This window comes from Carya illinoinensis, chromosome 11 (assembly GCF_018687715.1).
Source record: "Carya illinoinensis cultivar Pawnee chromosome 11, C.illinoinensisPawnee_v1, whole genome shotgun sequence".
Classification (NCBI taxonomy): Eukaryota; Viridiplantae; Streptophyta; class Magnoliopsida; order Fagales; family Juglandaceae; genus Carya; species Carya illinoinensis.
Genome location: NC_056762.1, coordinates 12,592,099 through 12,609,414, shown reverse-complemented (window position 1 = coordinate 12,609,414; position 17,316 = coordinate 12,592,099). Strand labels below are relative to the sequence as shown.

The 17,316-nt window shown below is 34.0% G+C and overlaps 3 protein-coding genes across 6 annotated transcripts; 1 reads left to right on the top strand and 2 right to left on the bottom strand.

The window, feature by feature from the left end:
• Nucleotides 1-444: 444 nt before the first annotated feature.
• LOC122282218 (uncharacterized mitochondrial protein AtMg00820-like) lies at nt 445-1,197 on the bottom strand. Its single transcript, XM_043094169.1, has 2 exons — nt 798-1,197; nt 445-644 (listed from the first exon to the last, which is right to left on the bottom strand). Exons 1-2 carry the CDS (start codon nt 1,195-1,197, stop codon nt 445-447), a joined length of 600 nt encoding a protein of 199 aa, XP_042950103.1.
• Nucleotides 1,198-10,005: 8,808 nt separating this feature from the next.
• On the top strand, nt 10,006-15,403 carry LOC122281061 (nuclear transcription factor Y subunit C-2). 4 transcript variants are annotated; one of them, XR_006230127.1, is made up of 2 exons: nt 10,006-10,524; nt 14,009-14,375. XR_006230127.1 is itself a non-coding variant. In XM_043092291.1 (2 exons), exon 2 carries the CDS (start codon nt 14,355-14,357, stop codon nt 15,165-15,167), a length of 813 nt encoding a protein of 270 aa, XP_042948225.1. In that variant the 5' UTR covers nt 10,319-10,498; nt 14,309-14,354; the 3' UTR covers nt 15,168-15,403. The 4 variants fall into 4 exon arrangements, 2 of the variants coding, with proteins under 2 accessions (XP_042948225.1, XP_042948224.1); XR_006230128.1 differs by lacking the exon at nt 14,009-14,375 and adding an exon at nt 12,734-14,002; XM_043092291.1 differs by having other exon boundaries at nt 10,319-10,498; nt 14,309-15,403.
• Nucleotides 15,404-16,344: 941 nt separating this feature from the next.
• Nucleotides 16,345-16,923, bottom strand: LOC122282216 (SKP1-like protein 20). The gene has a single exon (XM_043094168.1). It carries the CDS (start codon nt 16,921-16,923, stop codon nt 16,345-16,347), a length of 579 nt encoding a protein of 192 aa, XP_042950102.1.
• Nucleotides 16,924-17,316: the final 393 nt, after the last annotated feature.

The window sequence follows — 17,316 nt, the reverse complement described above, 5'->3', positions numbered from 1 at the left end:
TGTCTATGAATGATATGTATGGAGTGATGAATGCATGAATGAAAACCTATGCTATTATATTTTAACTATATGAAGTAATGTTTACGAGTCATCGACTCATTTTAATTTTTATATGTACCCTCCTAGGGACAAAATGAGCGTGATACGTAAGGATGGACACGGCCCAAGAGGAAGAGCACGGAAGCCTATGCATGATATTTTGTATGACAGACTTTAATTATAAAATTTAATGTTTTTCGCTATAATTTTTAAATTTAAAACACGTTTTATTTATAAACATTGAATCTTTTGTATCCTGGCATGGAAGGAAAATAAATTTGAAAATGAACTGTAATTCTCATCGATTTTCATAAAATCATTTTTTAAATGACCCACTACAAGGACGAGTGTTTCAATCTATGGCATGTTTCCTTTGGCATATGTGAATGCCATGCTCAGATCTGGTCACCTTAATCCCAAGAAGTACTTCAACTTTTCCAAATCCTTGATTCTAAACTTGTCATGAAGTGAAGCTTTGAGATGATTGATGGTGTCAATGCAGTCATCAGCCACAATAATATCATCTACATACACTAGAATAGTTGTGAATGAATTGTTGCTCTTCTTGGTGAATAAATTGTAATCAGCTTTAGATTGAGTGTACCCTTGTTCAACAATGAATTTGGACAGCTTAGAGTACCATTATCATGATGCTTGTTTCAATCCATATAAACTTTTCTTAAGTTTGCATACCCTCTTGCTATTATCATTAGAATACCTAGGAGGGAGTTCTATATACAATTCCTCATCTAACTCACCGTGCAAGAATGCATTATTCACATCAAATTGATAAAGATTCCATCCTTTTATTGTTGTTACAGCTAACAAGGTTCTCATAGTAACTGATTTAGCCACGGGTGAGAAGGTCTCATGGTAATCGAGACCTTCTTGTTGGATGTACCCCTTTGCCACAAGTCTTGCCTTAAATCCCTCCACACTCCCATCAACATTGAAATTCACCTTATACACCCACTTGTATCCAATGGCTTCCTTATAAGGAGGCAAATCAACTAAAACCCAGGTGTCATCAAGTTCGAGAGCCTCAATCTCAACTCTTATAACTGTGCACCATTCAGGATAATTCTTGGCTTCTTGGTAATTTTTAGGCTTAGATTGGCAAGTAATGGAAATAACAAAGGAGTTATGTGCAATGGACATTTTTTTATTGGAAATATTGTTACTGAGAGGGAAGGGATTACCTAAGGAGTTCTAGCCCTTTTGTTTGTCCAAAGCTTGAGATGAGTGAAAAGAGACAGCTTGTTGACATATGAAGTCCTGCAAGAGAGGAGGTGCCCTTCGAATTTTCATTGATCTGCAAGGTAAGTGAGTTACATATGTGGTATTTGGTATAAAATCATGGGTAGAAGGATTTGGGAGGTCATTATCAGGTTCACTTTGATCAGAGGTTTCTGAGATTTCTTCTTCAAAAATTCCAAGTTAAGTATTTTTCTCGATTTCTTGTGTGGCAGATTGTGTAAAACTGGTAGGAACTTGAGTAAAACTGACATTTCTTTAATTTGGTTGGGTTTGAATATCTGTGAGATTTCTTTGTAGGGAAAAATATTTTCATAGAAAACAACATTCCTAGAGACAAAAATCTTCTTGGTTTCAAGATCCAACAAAGTGTATCCTTTGATTCCAAATGGATTCCCTATAAACATGCATCCTTTTGCTCTAGGGACAAACTTGTGCCTCCCATTAACAATGGTTGTAGCAAAAGTTAAACAACCAAACACCTTAAAATGATTGTAATCAGGTTTCCTCTTGAATAGAACTTGATAAGGGCTTTTATCATTTAATATGGGTGAAGGTTTTCTGTTTATGAGATGGATAACAGTTTAAACATAGTGATTCAAATATTTTAAAGGGATGCCACCTTGGAATTTCAAGGCCTTAGTAGTGTTTAGAATATGTTGATGTTTTCTTTCTACAACAACATTTTGTTAGGGTGTCTCAACATAAGTCCTTTGGTGTATAATGCTCTTTTAAAGATAAAATTCTCTCATATTGAACTCCCACACATTATCACTTCGAATGATTTGTACTTTGGTTTCAAATTGGGTTTCTACCATGGTACAAAAATTTTGAATAGTGGTAGTGGCATCATATTTGAATTTTAGCATGTAGGCCCCAGTACATCTACTGAAACCATCCATAATAGTCAAAATAATATCTAGAACCATCACTTCCTATTTCATTGCTAGGACACCAATTGTCAAAGTGTATTAATTCAAAACATTTTTCTATTTTGTGTGAACTTACAGGAAAATGTAACTTGTGAAGCTTAGCTAGAAAACATATGGAGCAAAGCTTATCACTAGATCGTTTTGAAAACCGAACATTATCATTCATATTGAAAATAGAATAAGAAGAGTGTCCTAGCCTATAATTCCAAATGTCAAAGTTTTGGTCATCCTTGATGACTGATGCAGAAACAGGAATTGGAGATGGAAGATTTAATTTGATCAAGGCATTTGATAGAGCTAAAGAAGAAACCTCATCTCGCAGCATATGGAAAGCCCTCGCCGAACCTCACCCATGCCAATTGTTTTCCAAACTGAAAGGTCTTGAATGTAGAAAAAAAGAAAGAAGAAAATTAAGCAACAGTTGAGACTTTGAGTCAGCTTTTTGGCAGATATCAAGTTAAAGGAAAAATTGGGAACAAAAAGAACATTATAAAGAATTAAGGAGTCTATGATTTTTACTGTACCTATTTGAGTAACTGATGCTATGTCACCATTAGGTAAGACAATAGAATAGGAAACTTTGGTTTGAAAAGTAGAAAACAATGAGGCAGAACAAATCATGTGATTTGTCACCCCTGTATCATTTATCCAAGGTATTTCTAAAACATTTAAAGATTTAGAAGAAGTAGATAAACATTTTGATATACCAAAACCTTGATGGATGTTTCCATCAAAGGAGGAAGAAGCCACAATAGTCTAAACATTATTTGTTGAGGGAATCAAGTGTGAAGGATTTGTGCTTGGTTTGAGCAAAGCTAGGAGCTATGAGTATTGCTCTTGGCTTAAGGACACTTGAAATTTGTCATTCACCATTTCTTGTGAAGGAGTAGATGCAGTAACTTGGTTGACAACAAATCTATTCTTCCCATCAGACTTGTTGGTTGAAGGATACCCATGGAGTTTGAAGCACTTATCTGCAGTATGACCTAAAATCTGACAATAATAGCAAACTGGTCTGTTTGGGTTAGTTTTGAAACATCTCTCAAGTGAGTGCCCTAGAATCTTGCAAAAAGTGTAGTAGCATTTATCCCTCTTTTGTGTGGGATTGTTGATTTTACTCCGTTCTTTGTAATTGCCTCTAGTGAATAGAGACATGTAATCTTGGACAGGTCCTTCTATAGATATTTCCCTCCTTTTTCCTTCTTGTTGTGTTATAGAGTAAACTTAAGACTAGAGAAAGGTTTTATTAAAAGGATTTGAGCTTTGATTCCTTTATAAGAATCATTTAGGCCTATTAGGAATTTTATGACCAAGTTCCACTGCTGATTTTGAACAACAATTTTTAAACCTCCACAACTACAATTCAGCTTTATAATTTAAAAGTTCATCCAAAAGGGTTTTGAAATTGGAGAAATGAGAAATAGACACTAACAACATCCTGGTTTTGCATTAGCATGGTAATAGCTTGCTTAATTTCAAAATTACGATGTGCATTTTTTTTAGTAAAGCGTTGTTCCAACTCAAACCAGAGTAGATATGACGTCTCATCATACACAATGCTGCACTTGATATCCACAACTATGGTATTCTACATCCAGGTAATCATAATGTCGTTGCAGCATAACCAATGCTCCATAAGGGGATCATTTGGATCTGTAGGTTCACATAGGCTTCCATCTATTAAGTCAAGTTTATTTTTAATGCGTAATGCCCTCTTCATTGATCTAGCCCATGAATAATAGTTACTGGCATCCAAGTTATGAGTGACAAGCATGGCTCTAGTACCATCATTGCTTCTAATAAAATATGGGCTACTTAGATGGGTAGGGTCATGAGTGTTTGATTTTATGCTTTGGTTTTGATTTTGGTTTTGGTTGCCTGAGTTAGGATCCTGCATAACCAAGCTCTAGTACCATATAAGAAATGCAAATAAATGCAAAGAAGAATCAACAAAGCCTGTGCTAGGCAATGGAAAAAGGTATGCAAGAAAGTTTTCTTGTTTACTTGCTTGATCAAATGTCTATACAAAGGGACAACTTATATAAGCTTACAAAAGAATGTGATTGCCATCGTACAGATTCTGTATTACCTACCTAGCTAACAACCTTAACAGAAAAAGAAAGAAAATTGTTGTAAAAGTAGACAAAAAATACAAGACAAAAAATTATATACTAGAATATTTCTCTCTATTTTCCTTTAGAACATTCTTTCTCCTTCTTTGTTAGCTGTGTAAAAATTAACTGAGAAATCGGAAAACCAGACTAGACGGACCCGAACTGGTGGAACAAGTCTAGTTTTAGACCGGTTCCCATAGTTACAAAATCGGCCAGTACCAGTCCGGTTCTGGTTCTATGCTTTTTAGGACCAGACCGGTATGCTATATTATATATATTAAATTAATTTTTTGATATTATATATAATTTATATATAATATATAATAATATAAATTATAATTATATATAAGATAATATTATTATAATTTATAATATAAAATTTTAATCTTAAACATAAAAATTTATCTGATCATATGCTTTAATCATAAAATATATATATTAATAAAATTTTATGGCTTAATAAATTCTCAATACATTCTTTTTGATAAGTACATTAGTAAGTTATAATATACATTAGTATATAATGTATATTAATTACAATTTACATTTTATGGCCTAATACTAATAGTCTAATACTCTATTATTATTAGTAATATATTTTAAGTCTACATATAAATTACTATATACTTTTATAAATAATTATGCTAAATAATTATATATGAAATAATGATATACTAATACTAATACTTTCACTATCAATAACATAGTTAACAATAAATTAAAATCACTATAACAAATATTAATATATAGTTATTCTAATCACTATAACTAATACTAATACATATAGTTACACTTTTAAAAATGAAAAATCAGATCGAAACGGACTGAACCGGACCAAAACTGGTAAAGTCGGAGGTATCTGTTTAGGAAGGTAACCAGTGCTATCGGTTAAGTTCCAAACCTTGTCCAAAACAAGACCAAACCTGACCGGTTACACCCTTATTCCTTGCTAAGCTGCTACCAATTGCTGATGTGTGTTCTTGGCTTTCCATATTAGCAACTTCTTTGGTTTTCAATAGTCTTAGAACCAAATGGAACCTCTATGAACAAAACGTTTAAGAGACGATTTTTTATTTTATTTAACTAAATATATGGAAATAACAATGAAAGTAGAAAGATAGATGTGAAAAGAATGAACTAGAGTCTAGATCTACTCCAGTAGACTTCAAAATCAACCATAAAAGTTACATCTGAACAATCTGATGGCAGGAGAAGCTGCTGAAAGGGGTAATCCGCTACTATCTTTCCAACAATCGGTCTGGGAAGCATATTGTGTCCCTCGTGCTTCGCAAGAGGTGATGGAGGACTATAGATCCATCCTTTCAGCTTTAAAGGACACAAAATGAATTAAGAAAATAAGAAAAATAAGGGAATGAGAAGGAGAAGAGAATGAGGGATGGAGAGAGGAGGGAATGAGAGGGGAAAAGGAAGAGAAAAGAGGAATGGAGAAAGGAGGGAAGGAGAGAGGAGAATGAGGATGAAGTCGGCCTCCTCTTTTAGAGATTTGGAGGATTTCTAAAAGAAAGTTTAAGAGAGAGAAGGATGGGTTTCTAAGAGTTTTTAATCTTATAATTCAAGTCTATATAAGTTAGACATTACTTACATTATACTAGTATAATTAGACACTAATGATTTTATAATTGTCAATAATAAATACTAAATTCTAACAATTAAGTTTAATGTTAAAAAAATTATAATACTAAATTTATATAGTATTACATGTGTAAATAGTAAATTGAAAAAACTTGATTAGACCAGACTGAAATCTGAAAAACCAAAAATTTCAATTTTGAGGATAGATCAGTCCGTATCGATTTTTAAAATTTCAAAACCAGTTTTATACCGGTTCAATTTCAAAATTTGTTCAAAACCGGACCTAATCAAACCGATTACATCCTTAATGCTAATTTAAGGTGCACACAATTCTTGCTAATTTCAAATATAGAAAAGCCTTACATACCAAATCCCAATTGCTTCATTGGCTTCCAATGCATCCTTCTGTCTCTCTTCTTTTTTTTTTTTCCCTTTTTATTAGATGCATAACACGCTTCTTTGTCTCAAATGCAATTCTAATTTTCAGGTCTAACCATCTGAATTCTATTTCTTGAAATTCTAGGTCCTACTACTTAACTCGTGCTATGGGAGTTTGAAGTATATGCTTTGAATTATCTTAAAAAGTAATAATACACGTAGAACCACTTTTATAATTTCTTATATAATTATATTTTAAAATGAAATGATATTATTTTTATAAAAATATTTGTTATTTAAAATATAATTATATAAATAATTCTTTCCAATATTTTTCTTTTGACAATGACATGATATATCTATTATATATATAAACGCCAATGCAGGAGGAACAGTATTTTGTTTGACACTTTTTTATTCTAATTTTACCCCTACTTATAACTTTTCTTTCCACTTTCAATTTTTCAGTTTTATGCCTCTTTAGTTACCCCTGATTTTTTATTTATTACCTCTTTGCCCTCAGTTTTATTGTTTCTGACAATTTGGCCCTAATTTTGTATTTATTTTCCCATTCTATCCTTCAGCTCTGTTACGTTCTAATCTATTTTTTCCGGTTGTGACCATATATTCTATTCAATTCTTTATGGTTTTGTCCTTTCATTTTTCTTTTTTAACTATTTTAAGCGTTGGTTCCCTTTTTAAGCTTGTGTTTTGATTGCATATTTACAATTTTGCCCATTTATTTTGATGTTTTCTTTTTCACTGCTTCCACCAAATGACTATATCTGTAAAATCATTTATTTGTCATAAAAAATGCTTTTATCCTCTGGCATGTTTAGTAACTGCAGTTTACTATAAAAGTTTTCGTCTTCTTCAATTTATACAGTTCCTTTCTCCATTTTCTTCTTATTAAATCCTTTTTATTTTCACTGCATTTTCTTTCACCGCCTCCACTGAATGCATAGATCTGTAAAATAACATTTTTTTTTCACGATTTTATCTACCACTTGGTATAAAAGTTTATTTGCCTCTTCATATAAAAGTTATTATCTTGTTCAATTAATACTACTTGCTATCTCATAAAATCTTAAATCTTCATCCTTTTCATCATTTCAACTATAAACATTGACAAATCCGCTTCTTTTTTCCTCAGCTTTCGACATCACCCGGTATGATTTCTTATGAACAAAATACTTCTGATTATGTATTTAGTTATTTGCTTATATGCAGTAGTTAGATGTTAAAAAAAATATATTAATACCATGAATTCTTTTTGGATGATTTGCTTACATGCTGTCGTTGTTTCTTACATCTTGTATTATGTATTTGTTTTAGCACATATAAATGATTATTTGTATGCTGAGATTTGAAGAACAAATAAACTATTCATTATTTTATTATTTAAACAAAAAAAATCCCAATAATAAAGAAAAAAAAGGCGAATAGATTAAATAAAATAACCAAACTTCTTTGAACCCAAGTCTTCCATACAATGTTAGACCATATGGACCAACATAAATCATAGAAGAACATGTATGTCTAACAAAAAAAAAAAAAACAATAAAGAGTAGTACCAGGTTGCCGCCCAGCAATGACCACTGGGCGATTGCTGGGCGTGCAACCTAGCACAAATGTTATTGTTTATTTTTTAATTTTTTTGTTTTCATATTTCTTTTACATATTTAAATATTTTAAAAAAATAAAAATATACATCAATACACTAAAAATCACTTCTTTAATTCTGAAGTAAAAAAATTTTAAAAAATTAATTGATGAGTGGTCAAATGCAGCAATAAAATTGGAGTGGCACGGTAACTTTATTCTTAATTTTTCACTTAGACAAGTGTGTTATATTATTTTGTTATTATTATTTAATAATTTTTTAATATTTCATTTTTTTTTTATCTTAATAATAGTAAAGAAAAAGTTTATGAAAATTTTTGAAATAAATTAAGATAATCTGATTTTGATTTTTAAACTAAGAGTTAAACAACCTTTTTGATGCAATGATGAAATTATAATATTAAATTTTTTTATACATATTTATAAATAACAGTTAGGTGACATATAAATTATGTTAAATTGGGCATTGGCATACGTGCAGTGCCCTTACTAGTATATATATATAGCGATTTGGTGACATGGATGAAAAGAGGCTGTTTTCTACTTTTACAAATGCTGATTTTATATGCGAATGCGTTTCTTTCTTGGGCTTTCTTACATACAGTCAGCGTGCAGTCGGCTGTATGGAATAAATAAAAAAAAATTATAATTTTTTTTATATTCAGGGAGACCTACATGAATAAAAAAAAGTTAAAAAAATAATATTTTTTTCATATAAGTCCCGTATTAATTCATTTTTTTACAGCCGACTGCACGCCGACTGCATCTGCCGACTGCAAAAAGTATTTCTCTTCTTTCTTTATGTTAGGTTTCCTTCAAAAGTGCTCCAAGGCCATTTTGTGTTTTTAAATGTTAAATAAAAATATACAAATTTACTGATTGTAATTTTTTAAAACATTTTAAAAAAGAATGCTAGTATGCTACCTAGAACAAATTGTACTTTTTTTTTCAAATATTTTTTAAATATATTTAAATATTAAAAAAATCAATATACTAATAGTTATTTTCTTAAACATTAAGTAAAAAAATTAAAAAATTAAAATATATAAGCTATCAAATTCAGAAAACAAATTCAAGCAACATAGCATTATTTTTCTTTAAAAAAACAAAATGCACAAAGAACTGTTATAAAAAATATCTTTAAAGAGTAATAGTACAAGTCCTAAATAGATAAGTCTCATGCAAACTCTTCGTAAAATAATGAGTCATACTAATAAAAAATAGTTTATTTTACACGTTATTAAGCTAGGGTCTACTTTTTTTTTTTTTTTTAAAAAAAAAGTCTTAATGGTTTGTTTATTTGAGACTATAGATCATTTTTCATTTTTAAGAGGTAAACTAGCATTTTATTTTTTGAGTCATTCTATAGCGACGGTTGTAGGGTCTCGCTGGGTTCTCCCACTAGTGTATTTCATCTATTTATTTACTTATTTACTTTTTTTCATGTATTTTTTAATACCTTTAAATATATATATATTTTTTAAAAATTCATAATATTACTAAAAGATACTTCCTAAATATTAAGTTAAATAAAAAACCATTAAGACCCACCATCGGGACAATAAGCATTTCTCTTGTTTTTTTTTTTAGAATAAATCTATTCATTATTAATTTTCTTATCGTTCATGATGTGATATTAAATAATAGATTTAGCAGTAAAATATAATAAATAATATTTAATTATTTAATATCATATCATAAGATAATGAATACATTACTCTCTTTTCTGACACCAAGAATGCGCTGACGTGGAAGGTGTATCCATTTTTTGATGAAGGGGTTTTCGAGAAGAAAAATTATATTTGTTTAATATTTTCTAAATAATTTTGATTGTGGCATTTAAGTTTGGCAAGTGGAATGAGGCATAAAATTATCATCTTATCTTATTTTATCATTATAATTTTTTTAAATTTCTATAAAAAAATATAATAATCAATTCAATTTGTTTAACTTCCAATTCAATTTTTTTAAATATTAAAATAATAATAATATTTAAAATTTTTATTAAAAATTAAAAATTAAAAATTCTCATTTCCCCATACAAACTTTTCCTACTACTCTAATAAATAAATAAATGATTTCAGGCGCTGAAAGCCTGAAACTGAAGGCCAACAGCTGTTCATGATTACACTCGCAGATTGGTTGGTCACATGTGTTTTTATGGCGTCTCACGTGGCCTCAACATTCCTCTTCTCTTTACAGTTTTATTCCACGTGTCCCACTCCCTCCAGACGCATTCTCACCGAGTCTCCCAGAACAAGCCCCACCATCTTATCCCGAAAATACCCCCCACCCACATGCGCTGTCGTTTTTTTCTAACACGTCACTGTCGTTTACGTGAGCTTCTCTCTCTTGTAATAGTCAGAACTCGTAATGATCGACAAGTGTCATGGTACCGATGCTGCTCCGTTACTCTCTCTCTCTCGCTCTCTTCCTGCGAAGCACCATTTTCAAACTCTCTGTCCCTCCCTTTTAAGTTCTCACTCTCTCTCTCTGGAAGGCTCTCCCCAACCACTCGTACTTCTGCTGTGTGCCCCTTAGGGTTTACGAAATGGAACATCTCAGGTGAGGATTCAGCTGAGATTCCGAAGGTAACCCTTGTTTTCCTCTCTTTTCCTTCTTCTCTTCTCTTTTTTATTTTCTTTTTTGGGTTGGTAAATTGTGTTTTTGTAGTATCGGACTTCGGTTGGTTGGTCGCGGAGAAAAAGCAAAGGGGATTTCTCTTGATAAGTAAAAGTAAAGGATATAAGGGAAAAGTAAAGAAAGTTTTTGAATTTCATGTTTTTATTGTTTTTGAATTTCATGTTTTTATTTCGTTTTGCTTCATTTTAAAGTGATTGGCTCTTCTTAAGATCTGAAGAGAGATGGTTAAATTTTATTTGCGTGTGATTGTTTTGGTTCTATTTGTACTTATTCCTTTTTCTCATAATATCTGAAAGCTCTGGACATCTTTAGGTGCTCTTCAGTTTTACTTTTATTTTATCTTTAGTGATTATAATCATGAGAACATGTTAAAGGGAAAGGAGGTTTTTTTTTTTTTTTTTTTTTTCTACTTTTAATTTTATTATTATTTTCCATAAGACCCTTTATCAAGTCTGTACTTTATACTCTTCCCCGCCTATAAGTTTGTGATTGTACGCCCATGCATGTTTAACTAAGCCTTGATCTTGGTGGATCTTATCCGTTCTGGATAAGCTGGTCTCACCATTTTGTGTGCGCGCACGGGACCTGGTTTGACTGGAGATAAAATTCATAATCTAGCTTGGCTTGGTGCAACTAGTTATACCTGGATGGTTGGTCTACATGGGTAAATATAGGGAATCTGGACGATATCTGAATATTTAGGTTTGGGAAGTCACAATTCCCTAAGGTTTTGAGATGTTTACGTGAAGAGCACCAGAAAAATACTTTGATTTGTTTCTTATTTGGGACTTAGGAGGACTAAAATCTGTTTCCAGCCGAGTCTGGGATAACCACTTTAGTGTTGAGTGCAGATTCATAGTTTAGGCAACCAAATGAATACCTGAATTCTTCTTCTTTTCTCTCTCCATTTTATTGCATCTTCAGGTAGGATCATTGATTTCCCCATTCCCTGAATGTGCAAGCACTTTCATGAAAACTGAATTTGAAAACTGAATTCAAAGAACTATGAAGAGAAACCCACGGAATATGTGTAAGTTGGTGGCTTAGTTCACCCCTATTTTTGGGTATTAGGGAGGGGTGGGTTTTCTTTTGGATATGAATACATTTAAACTATTGCCAATCATATTGAGTCATTGTCTACTTGTTTATTAGGTGGAGGGAGGGTAGTCACTTGATTGCAGAGGAGTTCTCTGCTGGTTGTATACTATGGTCAAGTCAAGAAAATAATGATAGTTTTAAAATGATTTTAAAACATCAGGAAGTTTTTAAGACCCAAAAAAAGGAAAAAAAGCACATACGTGAGAGATGGCACTTGTAATCAACAAGGATTACTTAGTAATAGGAGATGGATGCCACATAGGAAAATTAAAAAGATAACATGAATGAAAGGAAGGAGAATAGAAAAGACGAAGTGCATAACATAAATGAAGGCCCCTTAGGGAAATTTTCACTTTCCTCAGTTTGTGAGAAAAATATGCACCGTGGGAAATGAAGAATAATGCAAAACCTAAAAATATTGAGATTTCGTATTTACTTGGAAGAGTTGGCCAAGACTGAATACTCAGTTTAAAGATAATATAGAGATGAATGCTGTGTTGTATGTTTGCACATTCCTACTTGGAAAGAGTTGCACTCAACACATAGCATGGCTAGGCAGCTCGGCTGCTGGGCTGGACCCCCCAAGTTTTCCAAATGACTAGAAAAACCTCTTCTTTGGGGGTTTTGATGCTGGGAAGATTATAGGTAGTGAGGATTTATGATAAGCAGTACCATCCATTCAAATCCTGCATGTGGTGCTATATGGTTGTTACTTGTTAGTGGGGATTCAAGTGGGCTTCGTCCTCATAATCCTAAACATGCTCTCCCATTCTGAGAATTTATAGAACAAATCAACTTCATTTATGGATGAAATATATAGTTTTATGTTTTGAGTAGAGAGATCTCATGTCATTTCTTTGACTTGACCATGAGCAAGTAAGTTGGTTTCCTATATAGTGTCATCCATTTACACTTGTAGCTAGACAATTCTAAATATAACTCCTTTATGAAAGGTTGTCTCTACTTGGGGACACACTAGTCATATCTGCCAGTTAGCTCAAAATGACAAGTCACACTAAGGATCCTTGTATTTATTGATATCTCTAATATTGAATGCAGTAACATGGTGCTTTATGTGTTGGAGGGATGGGGAAACAATGGATCACTCGTTACCACATTCTGAAGTAGCTAGTGCCCTGTGGAAAATTGTTTTAAACTGTTTCGAGTTGATTTGGATCATGCATCAACAGGTGGTGGACCTTTATCTATGTTGGTATGGTTAGTTTGGCAGCTTACACAGTGGAATTTGTGGAAGATGATTCTGATTTGACTGGGGGGTATTTGGAGGGAGAGGAATGATACAAGTTTCAAGGATTGTGAGTAGAAAATTGAGGTGCTAAAGGATTTCTTCTTTAGATTGGGTGGCAGCAAACTTTAGTTATTCTAGCTTTTAGCTTTTTGGATATTTTTGACCTTTTTACTCTTATCTACCGAGGTGCTGTGTACTCCGTGTACTTGGGCAGTGCCTTTTGCTAAATTATGTGGTCTAGGTTGGTGTAGTAGAATATCAAATTTGGAACCTTACGATATGTGCATGCAACCCATTCAATATCTAATTTGGTGCTACAATTTCATCCATTCAAATTTCTGATGTCTTATAAAGGCTCATGGTTTACTGCTGTTTCTTCCCCTTTCCTTCTGGTGAGGGCGGGGTTTGGATGGTGGCTTCTTTTTATTTTTTGGGTTGTTTATGGGGGGTGGACGAAGGTCTAGTTGGCGGAGTAGAGATCAAACTTGGAACATGGTACGTGTGTGCAACCTATTCTTAATCTAATTTGGGTACTACTACAATTTCTCCCACTCAGATGTCTGATGTCTTATAAAGGTTTGTGATATACTGCTGTTTTCTACCTTATTCATCTGGTGAGTGGCGGGGGGGTAGACGGTTCTTTTTGTTTTTTGGGGTTGTTTATAGGGCTCTCACCTTTTTCTAGTCCCATGCATATCAGTAGTTAGAAATATGTCATTTATTTAGTTAAAGTAATTGTGTTCATTGCATTATAAAGTTACTTTTGTTCCTTCATATTTGTTCCTTGTAGAAAGTCAATACATAACTTTTCAGCGGCTATGGAAATTAACATTAGGGATACTTCTCACTGAATAAAAAGAACCACAACCAACTTAATGAAATAGAAGTTTCGATTACTGAAAATCTCTGCCAATCTCTTCCTTGATTGACTTCTTACATGTAGTTCATTTAGAAACTGGAGTTGAATAAAATAGTCGGTTTTCAATGGATTGCAGATCATGGTTTGGTTATGGAAATGTTAATGTGACAGCCTCAGTTCATATCTTTATGTCTTATAGAAAACTTTATAACATTCGTAACTGTAGATCCCTGCAAGAAGGCAAAAAGGAAGTTGGAATTTGAATTATCAAAATCAGGGTATAACTTGTAATGAGATGAATGAGATGGCTGCAAAAGATATCCGAGTCTGCAATCTCTGCCACCCTCCCTCTGTTTCCCACCCCCCTCCTCCCCTCCCCCAATCTGAATAATTACTTGCCGATAAGGATGCACCTTTCAAAGTGAAGCAAGATTGTATTCAGTGGTCTTATCTGTGACTGTGCTGTTATATTTTTCGTCTCATACATTCATTTACCATTTGTCTTGGATGACATATATCTGAGCAGATAAGGGCATAATTACAAGTGGTGAAACATACTACACTAGTTGTCTATGGATCAATCAGAACAGACACAAAAACAGCAGCAGCAGCAACACCAGCAGGCAGTGGTGGGAGTTGCAGCAGGTGCCAACCAAATGGCCTATGCTACTCCCTATCAAACTGCTCCAATGGTGGCTTCTGGAACTCCTACAGGAGCAGTGCATTCCCCTACCCAGCCCCCCACCACATTTGCTAATCCCTCACACCAGCTTGCCTACCAGCAGGCCCAACACTTCCACAACCAGCAGCAGCAGCAACAGCAACAGCAACTTCAGATGTTCTGGGCCAACCAAATGCAAGAAATTGAGCAAACGACTGACTTCAAGAATCACAGCCTCCCCCTTGCTCGCATTAAGAAAATAATGAAAGCTGATGAGGATGTCCGGATGATTTCAGCAGAGGCTCCTGTCATATTTGCAAAGGCATGTGAAATGTTCATCTTGGAGCTGACTTTGCGCTCTTGGATCCACACGGAAGAAAACAAAAGGAGGACATTACAAAAGAATGATATTGCGGCTGCCATTTCGAGGACTGATGTCTTTGATTTCTTGGTTGATATCATTCCAAGAGATGAATTGAAAGAGGAGGGACTTGGGGTGACCAAGGCTACTATTCCAGTAGTGGGTTCACCGGCTGATATCCCATACTACTATGTCCCATCACAGCATCCTGTGGGACCTACAGGAATGATCATGGGAAAGCCAGTCGACCAAGCAGCAATGTATGCTACGCAGCAGCCTCGAGCACCTATGGCTTTCATGCCATGGCCACAGAGTCAAACTCAGCAGCAGCAGCCACCACAGCAGCAGCAAACAGACTCTTGAATCTTGGTCACTGTGGTCAAGGTAATGTAACAGATGTTTTCAGGCACCCCTTCGACTGATAGAGATGAATTGCTGGTAGTGTCTTTTAGCAAGTAGCGTTATTTTTTCTTTCCCCTAAGTTGGTAGCTTTAATGCTGAGTGGATGATGAGCTTGTGATTTGGTACTATGTATGGGCTTTGTAGTCGCCTCTTATTTAAAAGTATTTCTCAATGTGCATCCTTGGATGTTTTGATAAGTACGGGTGAATGATGATTGGAATGGTTGGCTTGAGGAGAGGATACAGAAAGCTTAAATAGTTTTCAAAAATGGCCAAAAATCTTTACTCATGATACAACAAACGATGCTGCTGAGTGCTAGTGTCCAAGAGTGATTTGATTTTAGATCAAATCCGTAGAGCATGCCTGGTTTTGATGTTGGTTTTATTGCTGTTTGCCATCTCATTCTGCTGAATATTATGGTGGATCTTCTCATTTTAAAGCTAGGGTAAATGGGTAATGATACCTTACACCTCCATTGTTATTGTTTTACTATTCAGTTTTTATTCCCTTTGTTTTGCTATTTTAATCTGGATTAAAAATCCTAGAATATGACCTTTTTGCATAATCTAGAAAAAAATAAATTTAATTTTTATAAAATTAAATTTATAAATTAAATTGCATTTTAATTAAATTAAGTTGATTAAATTTATTTTCTTTTAGATTATACAAAAACGTTATGATATGAATTTTTTACTCAAGATTCAAAGAGCCAAAAAAAAAAAAAAAAAAAAAAAAAAAAAAAGGAGGTTTCGGAAAACATAGCCGTAAGAGCCATATTCTGGCGGTTGCTGGTCTCTAACAAGGAATGATGAAAGGGCCGTTGTTTCCCTCTCACAACTAGAATTTTCCCAACACCGACTAATATTCAATCCCTAGCGTAGTAAATTCACATCTCTGAATCCTAAAGAATAAATATTCATCTTTTAAGAAAAAAAAAAAAGGATGATGATGATGAAAAGCAACGAGTAAAAGTTGTATTTTTTAGGCATTAATCTTGAAATGAAATTCAATGGTGAAATCAAACCATTAGAACCGAACTTTTCAAGATTTACGAAAGCGCTCCTTTTGATCGTTTCCGAACTCTTTTCCAACACCCTATTCTTCGTCGTCTTCTTATTGAGTTTTCATTCTTTATGGATCAATCGGCGTCGACGCCCTCGAAGGCCCATGCATTCTCCTGATGGATCTGTTCCTCTTCTTGCGGCGTGAAATCATTCGCTATATCGAAGAACTGGCGCACGTACTCCACGCTTCTGTTCTGAATCCTATTCGCCACGCTCTGGGTCAGGAAATCCAGCATTTCCTTTATGTCCAGATAATCCACCGCAAGAATCAACTCCTTGAGGATGTCGTTGCTCAGCTCGTTCACGAACTCCGCCTCGAAACCCTCCCTCTCTACCCTTACCACCCTCTCGGCGTCCCTGTCACCAGCAGCTGCCGCGGACTTGGCGCCAAACTCGAGGGCGCGAGTGCAGTATTCAATGACCTTGGAGAGTTCCCGCTCCTTGACATTCGGTAGGGAAAAGGAGGTTTTGTCAAAGACGCGGCCTTCGTCTTCGTAGAACGACTTGAGGATCAAGAACTCCATCGCCACGGACTTGTCCACGTCGAAGACACCGCCGTCCGCCGTTTTCAGCTCAATCGTCTCCGTGCTTGCTTCCGAGACGGCTTCAACCTTAGTATTCACTCCGTCGTCCGCCATTGGTATCGTTGCCATTGCGTTGAGAGAGAGAGAGAGAGAGAGAGAGAGAGAGAACCCGTGGGGTGGTTAAGGGGAATGGGAGATGCATTGGTATATATGGTAGATTTTGTATGATCTGTCGCTTAATTCCCAAGATTTCTTCCGCGTGGATTTAGGATAAGAATGCTGCCTAGGGTGCAGTTGAAAAATTCACTTTTCTTTTAAAAATCTTTTTTATTCATATCTTTTTAATATTTTTAAAAATTATAAAAAAGAATTCTATTAACTAATAATCATTTCCTTAATCAATATATATTTTAAAAAAATTACTTTATTTTACTAATAATCATTTTCTTAACATTAAAAAAATAAAAAAATAAAATTATCCAAACAGTAGCTTTAAAGGAATAAAATCATGGGATTAAATAT

Bases quoted from the DNA above. Each gene is read 5' to 3' on its own strand.
- LOC122282218 (XM_043094169.1), bottom strand. From the start codon at position 1,197: ATGTCCATTGCACATAACTCCTTTGTTATTTCCATTACTTGCCAATCT. The intron at 645-797 runs GTGAGTTAGATG...TTGTTGAACAAG, and splicing joins GAATAATGCATTCTTGCACG to GGTACACTCAATCTAAAGCT.
- LOC122282216 (XM_043094168.1), bottom strand. From the start codon at position 16,923: ATGGCAACGATACCAATGGCGGACGACGGAGTGAATACTAAGGTTGAA.
- LOC122281061 (XM_043092291.1), top strand. From the start codon at position 14,355: ATGGATCAATCAGAACAGACACAAAAACAGCAGCAGCAGCAACACCAG.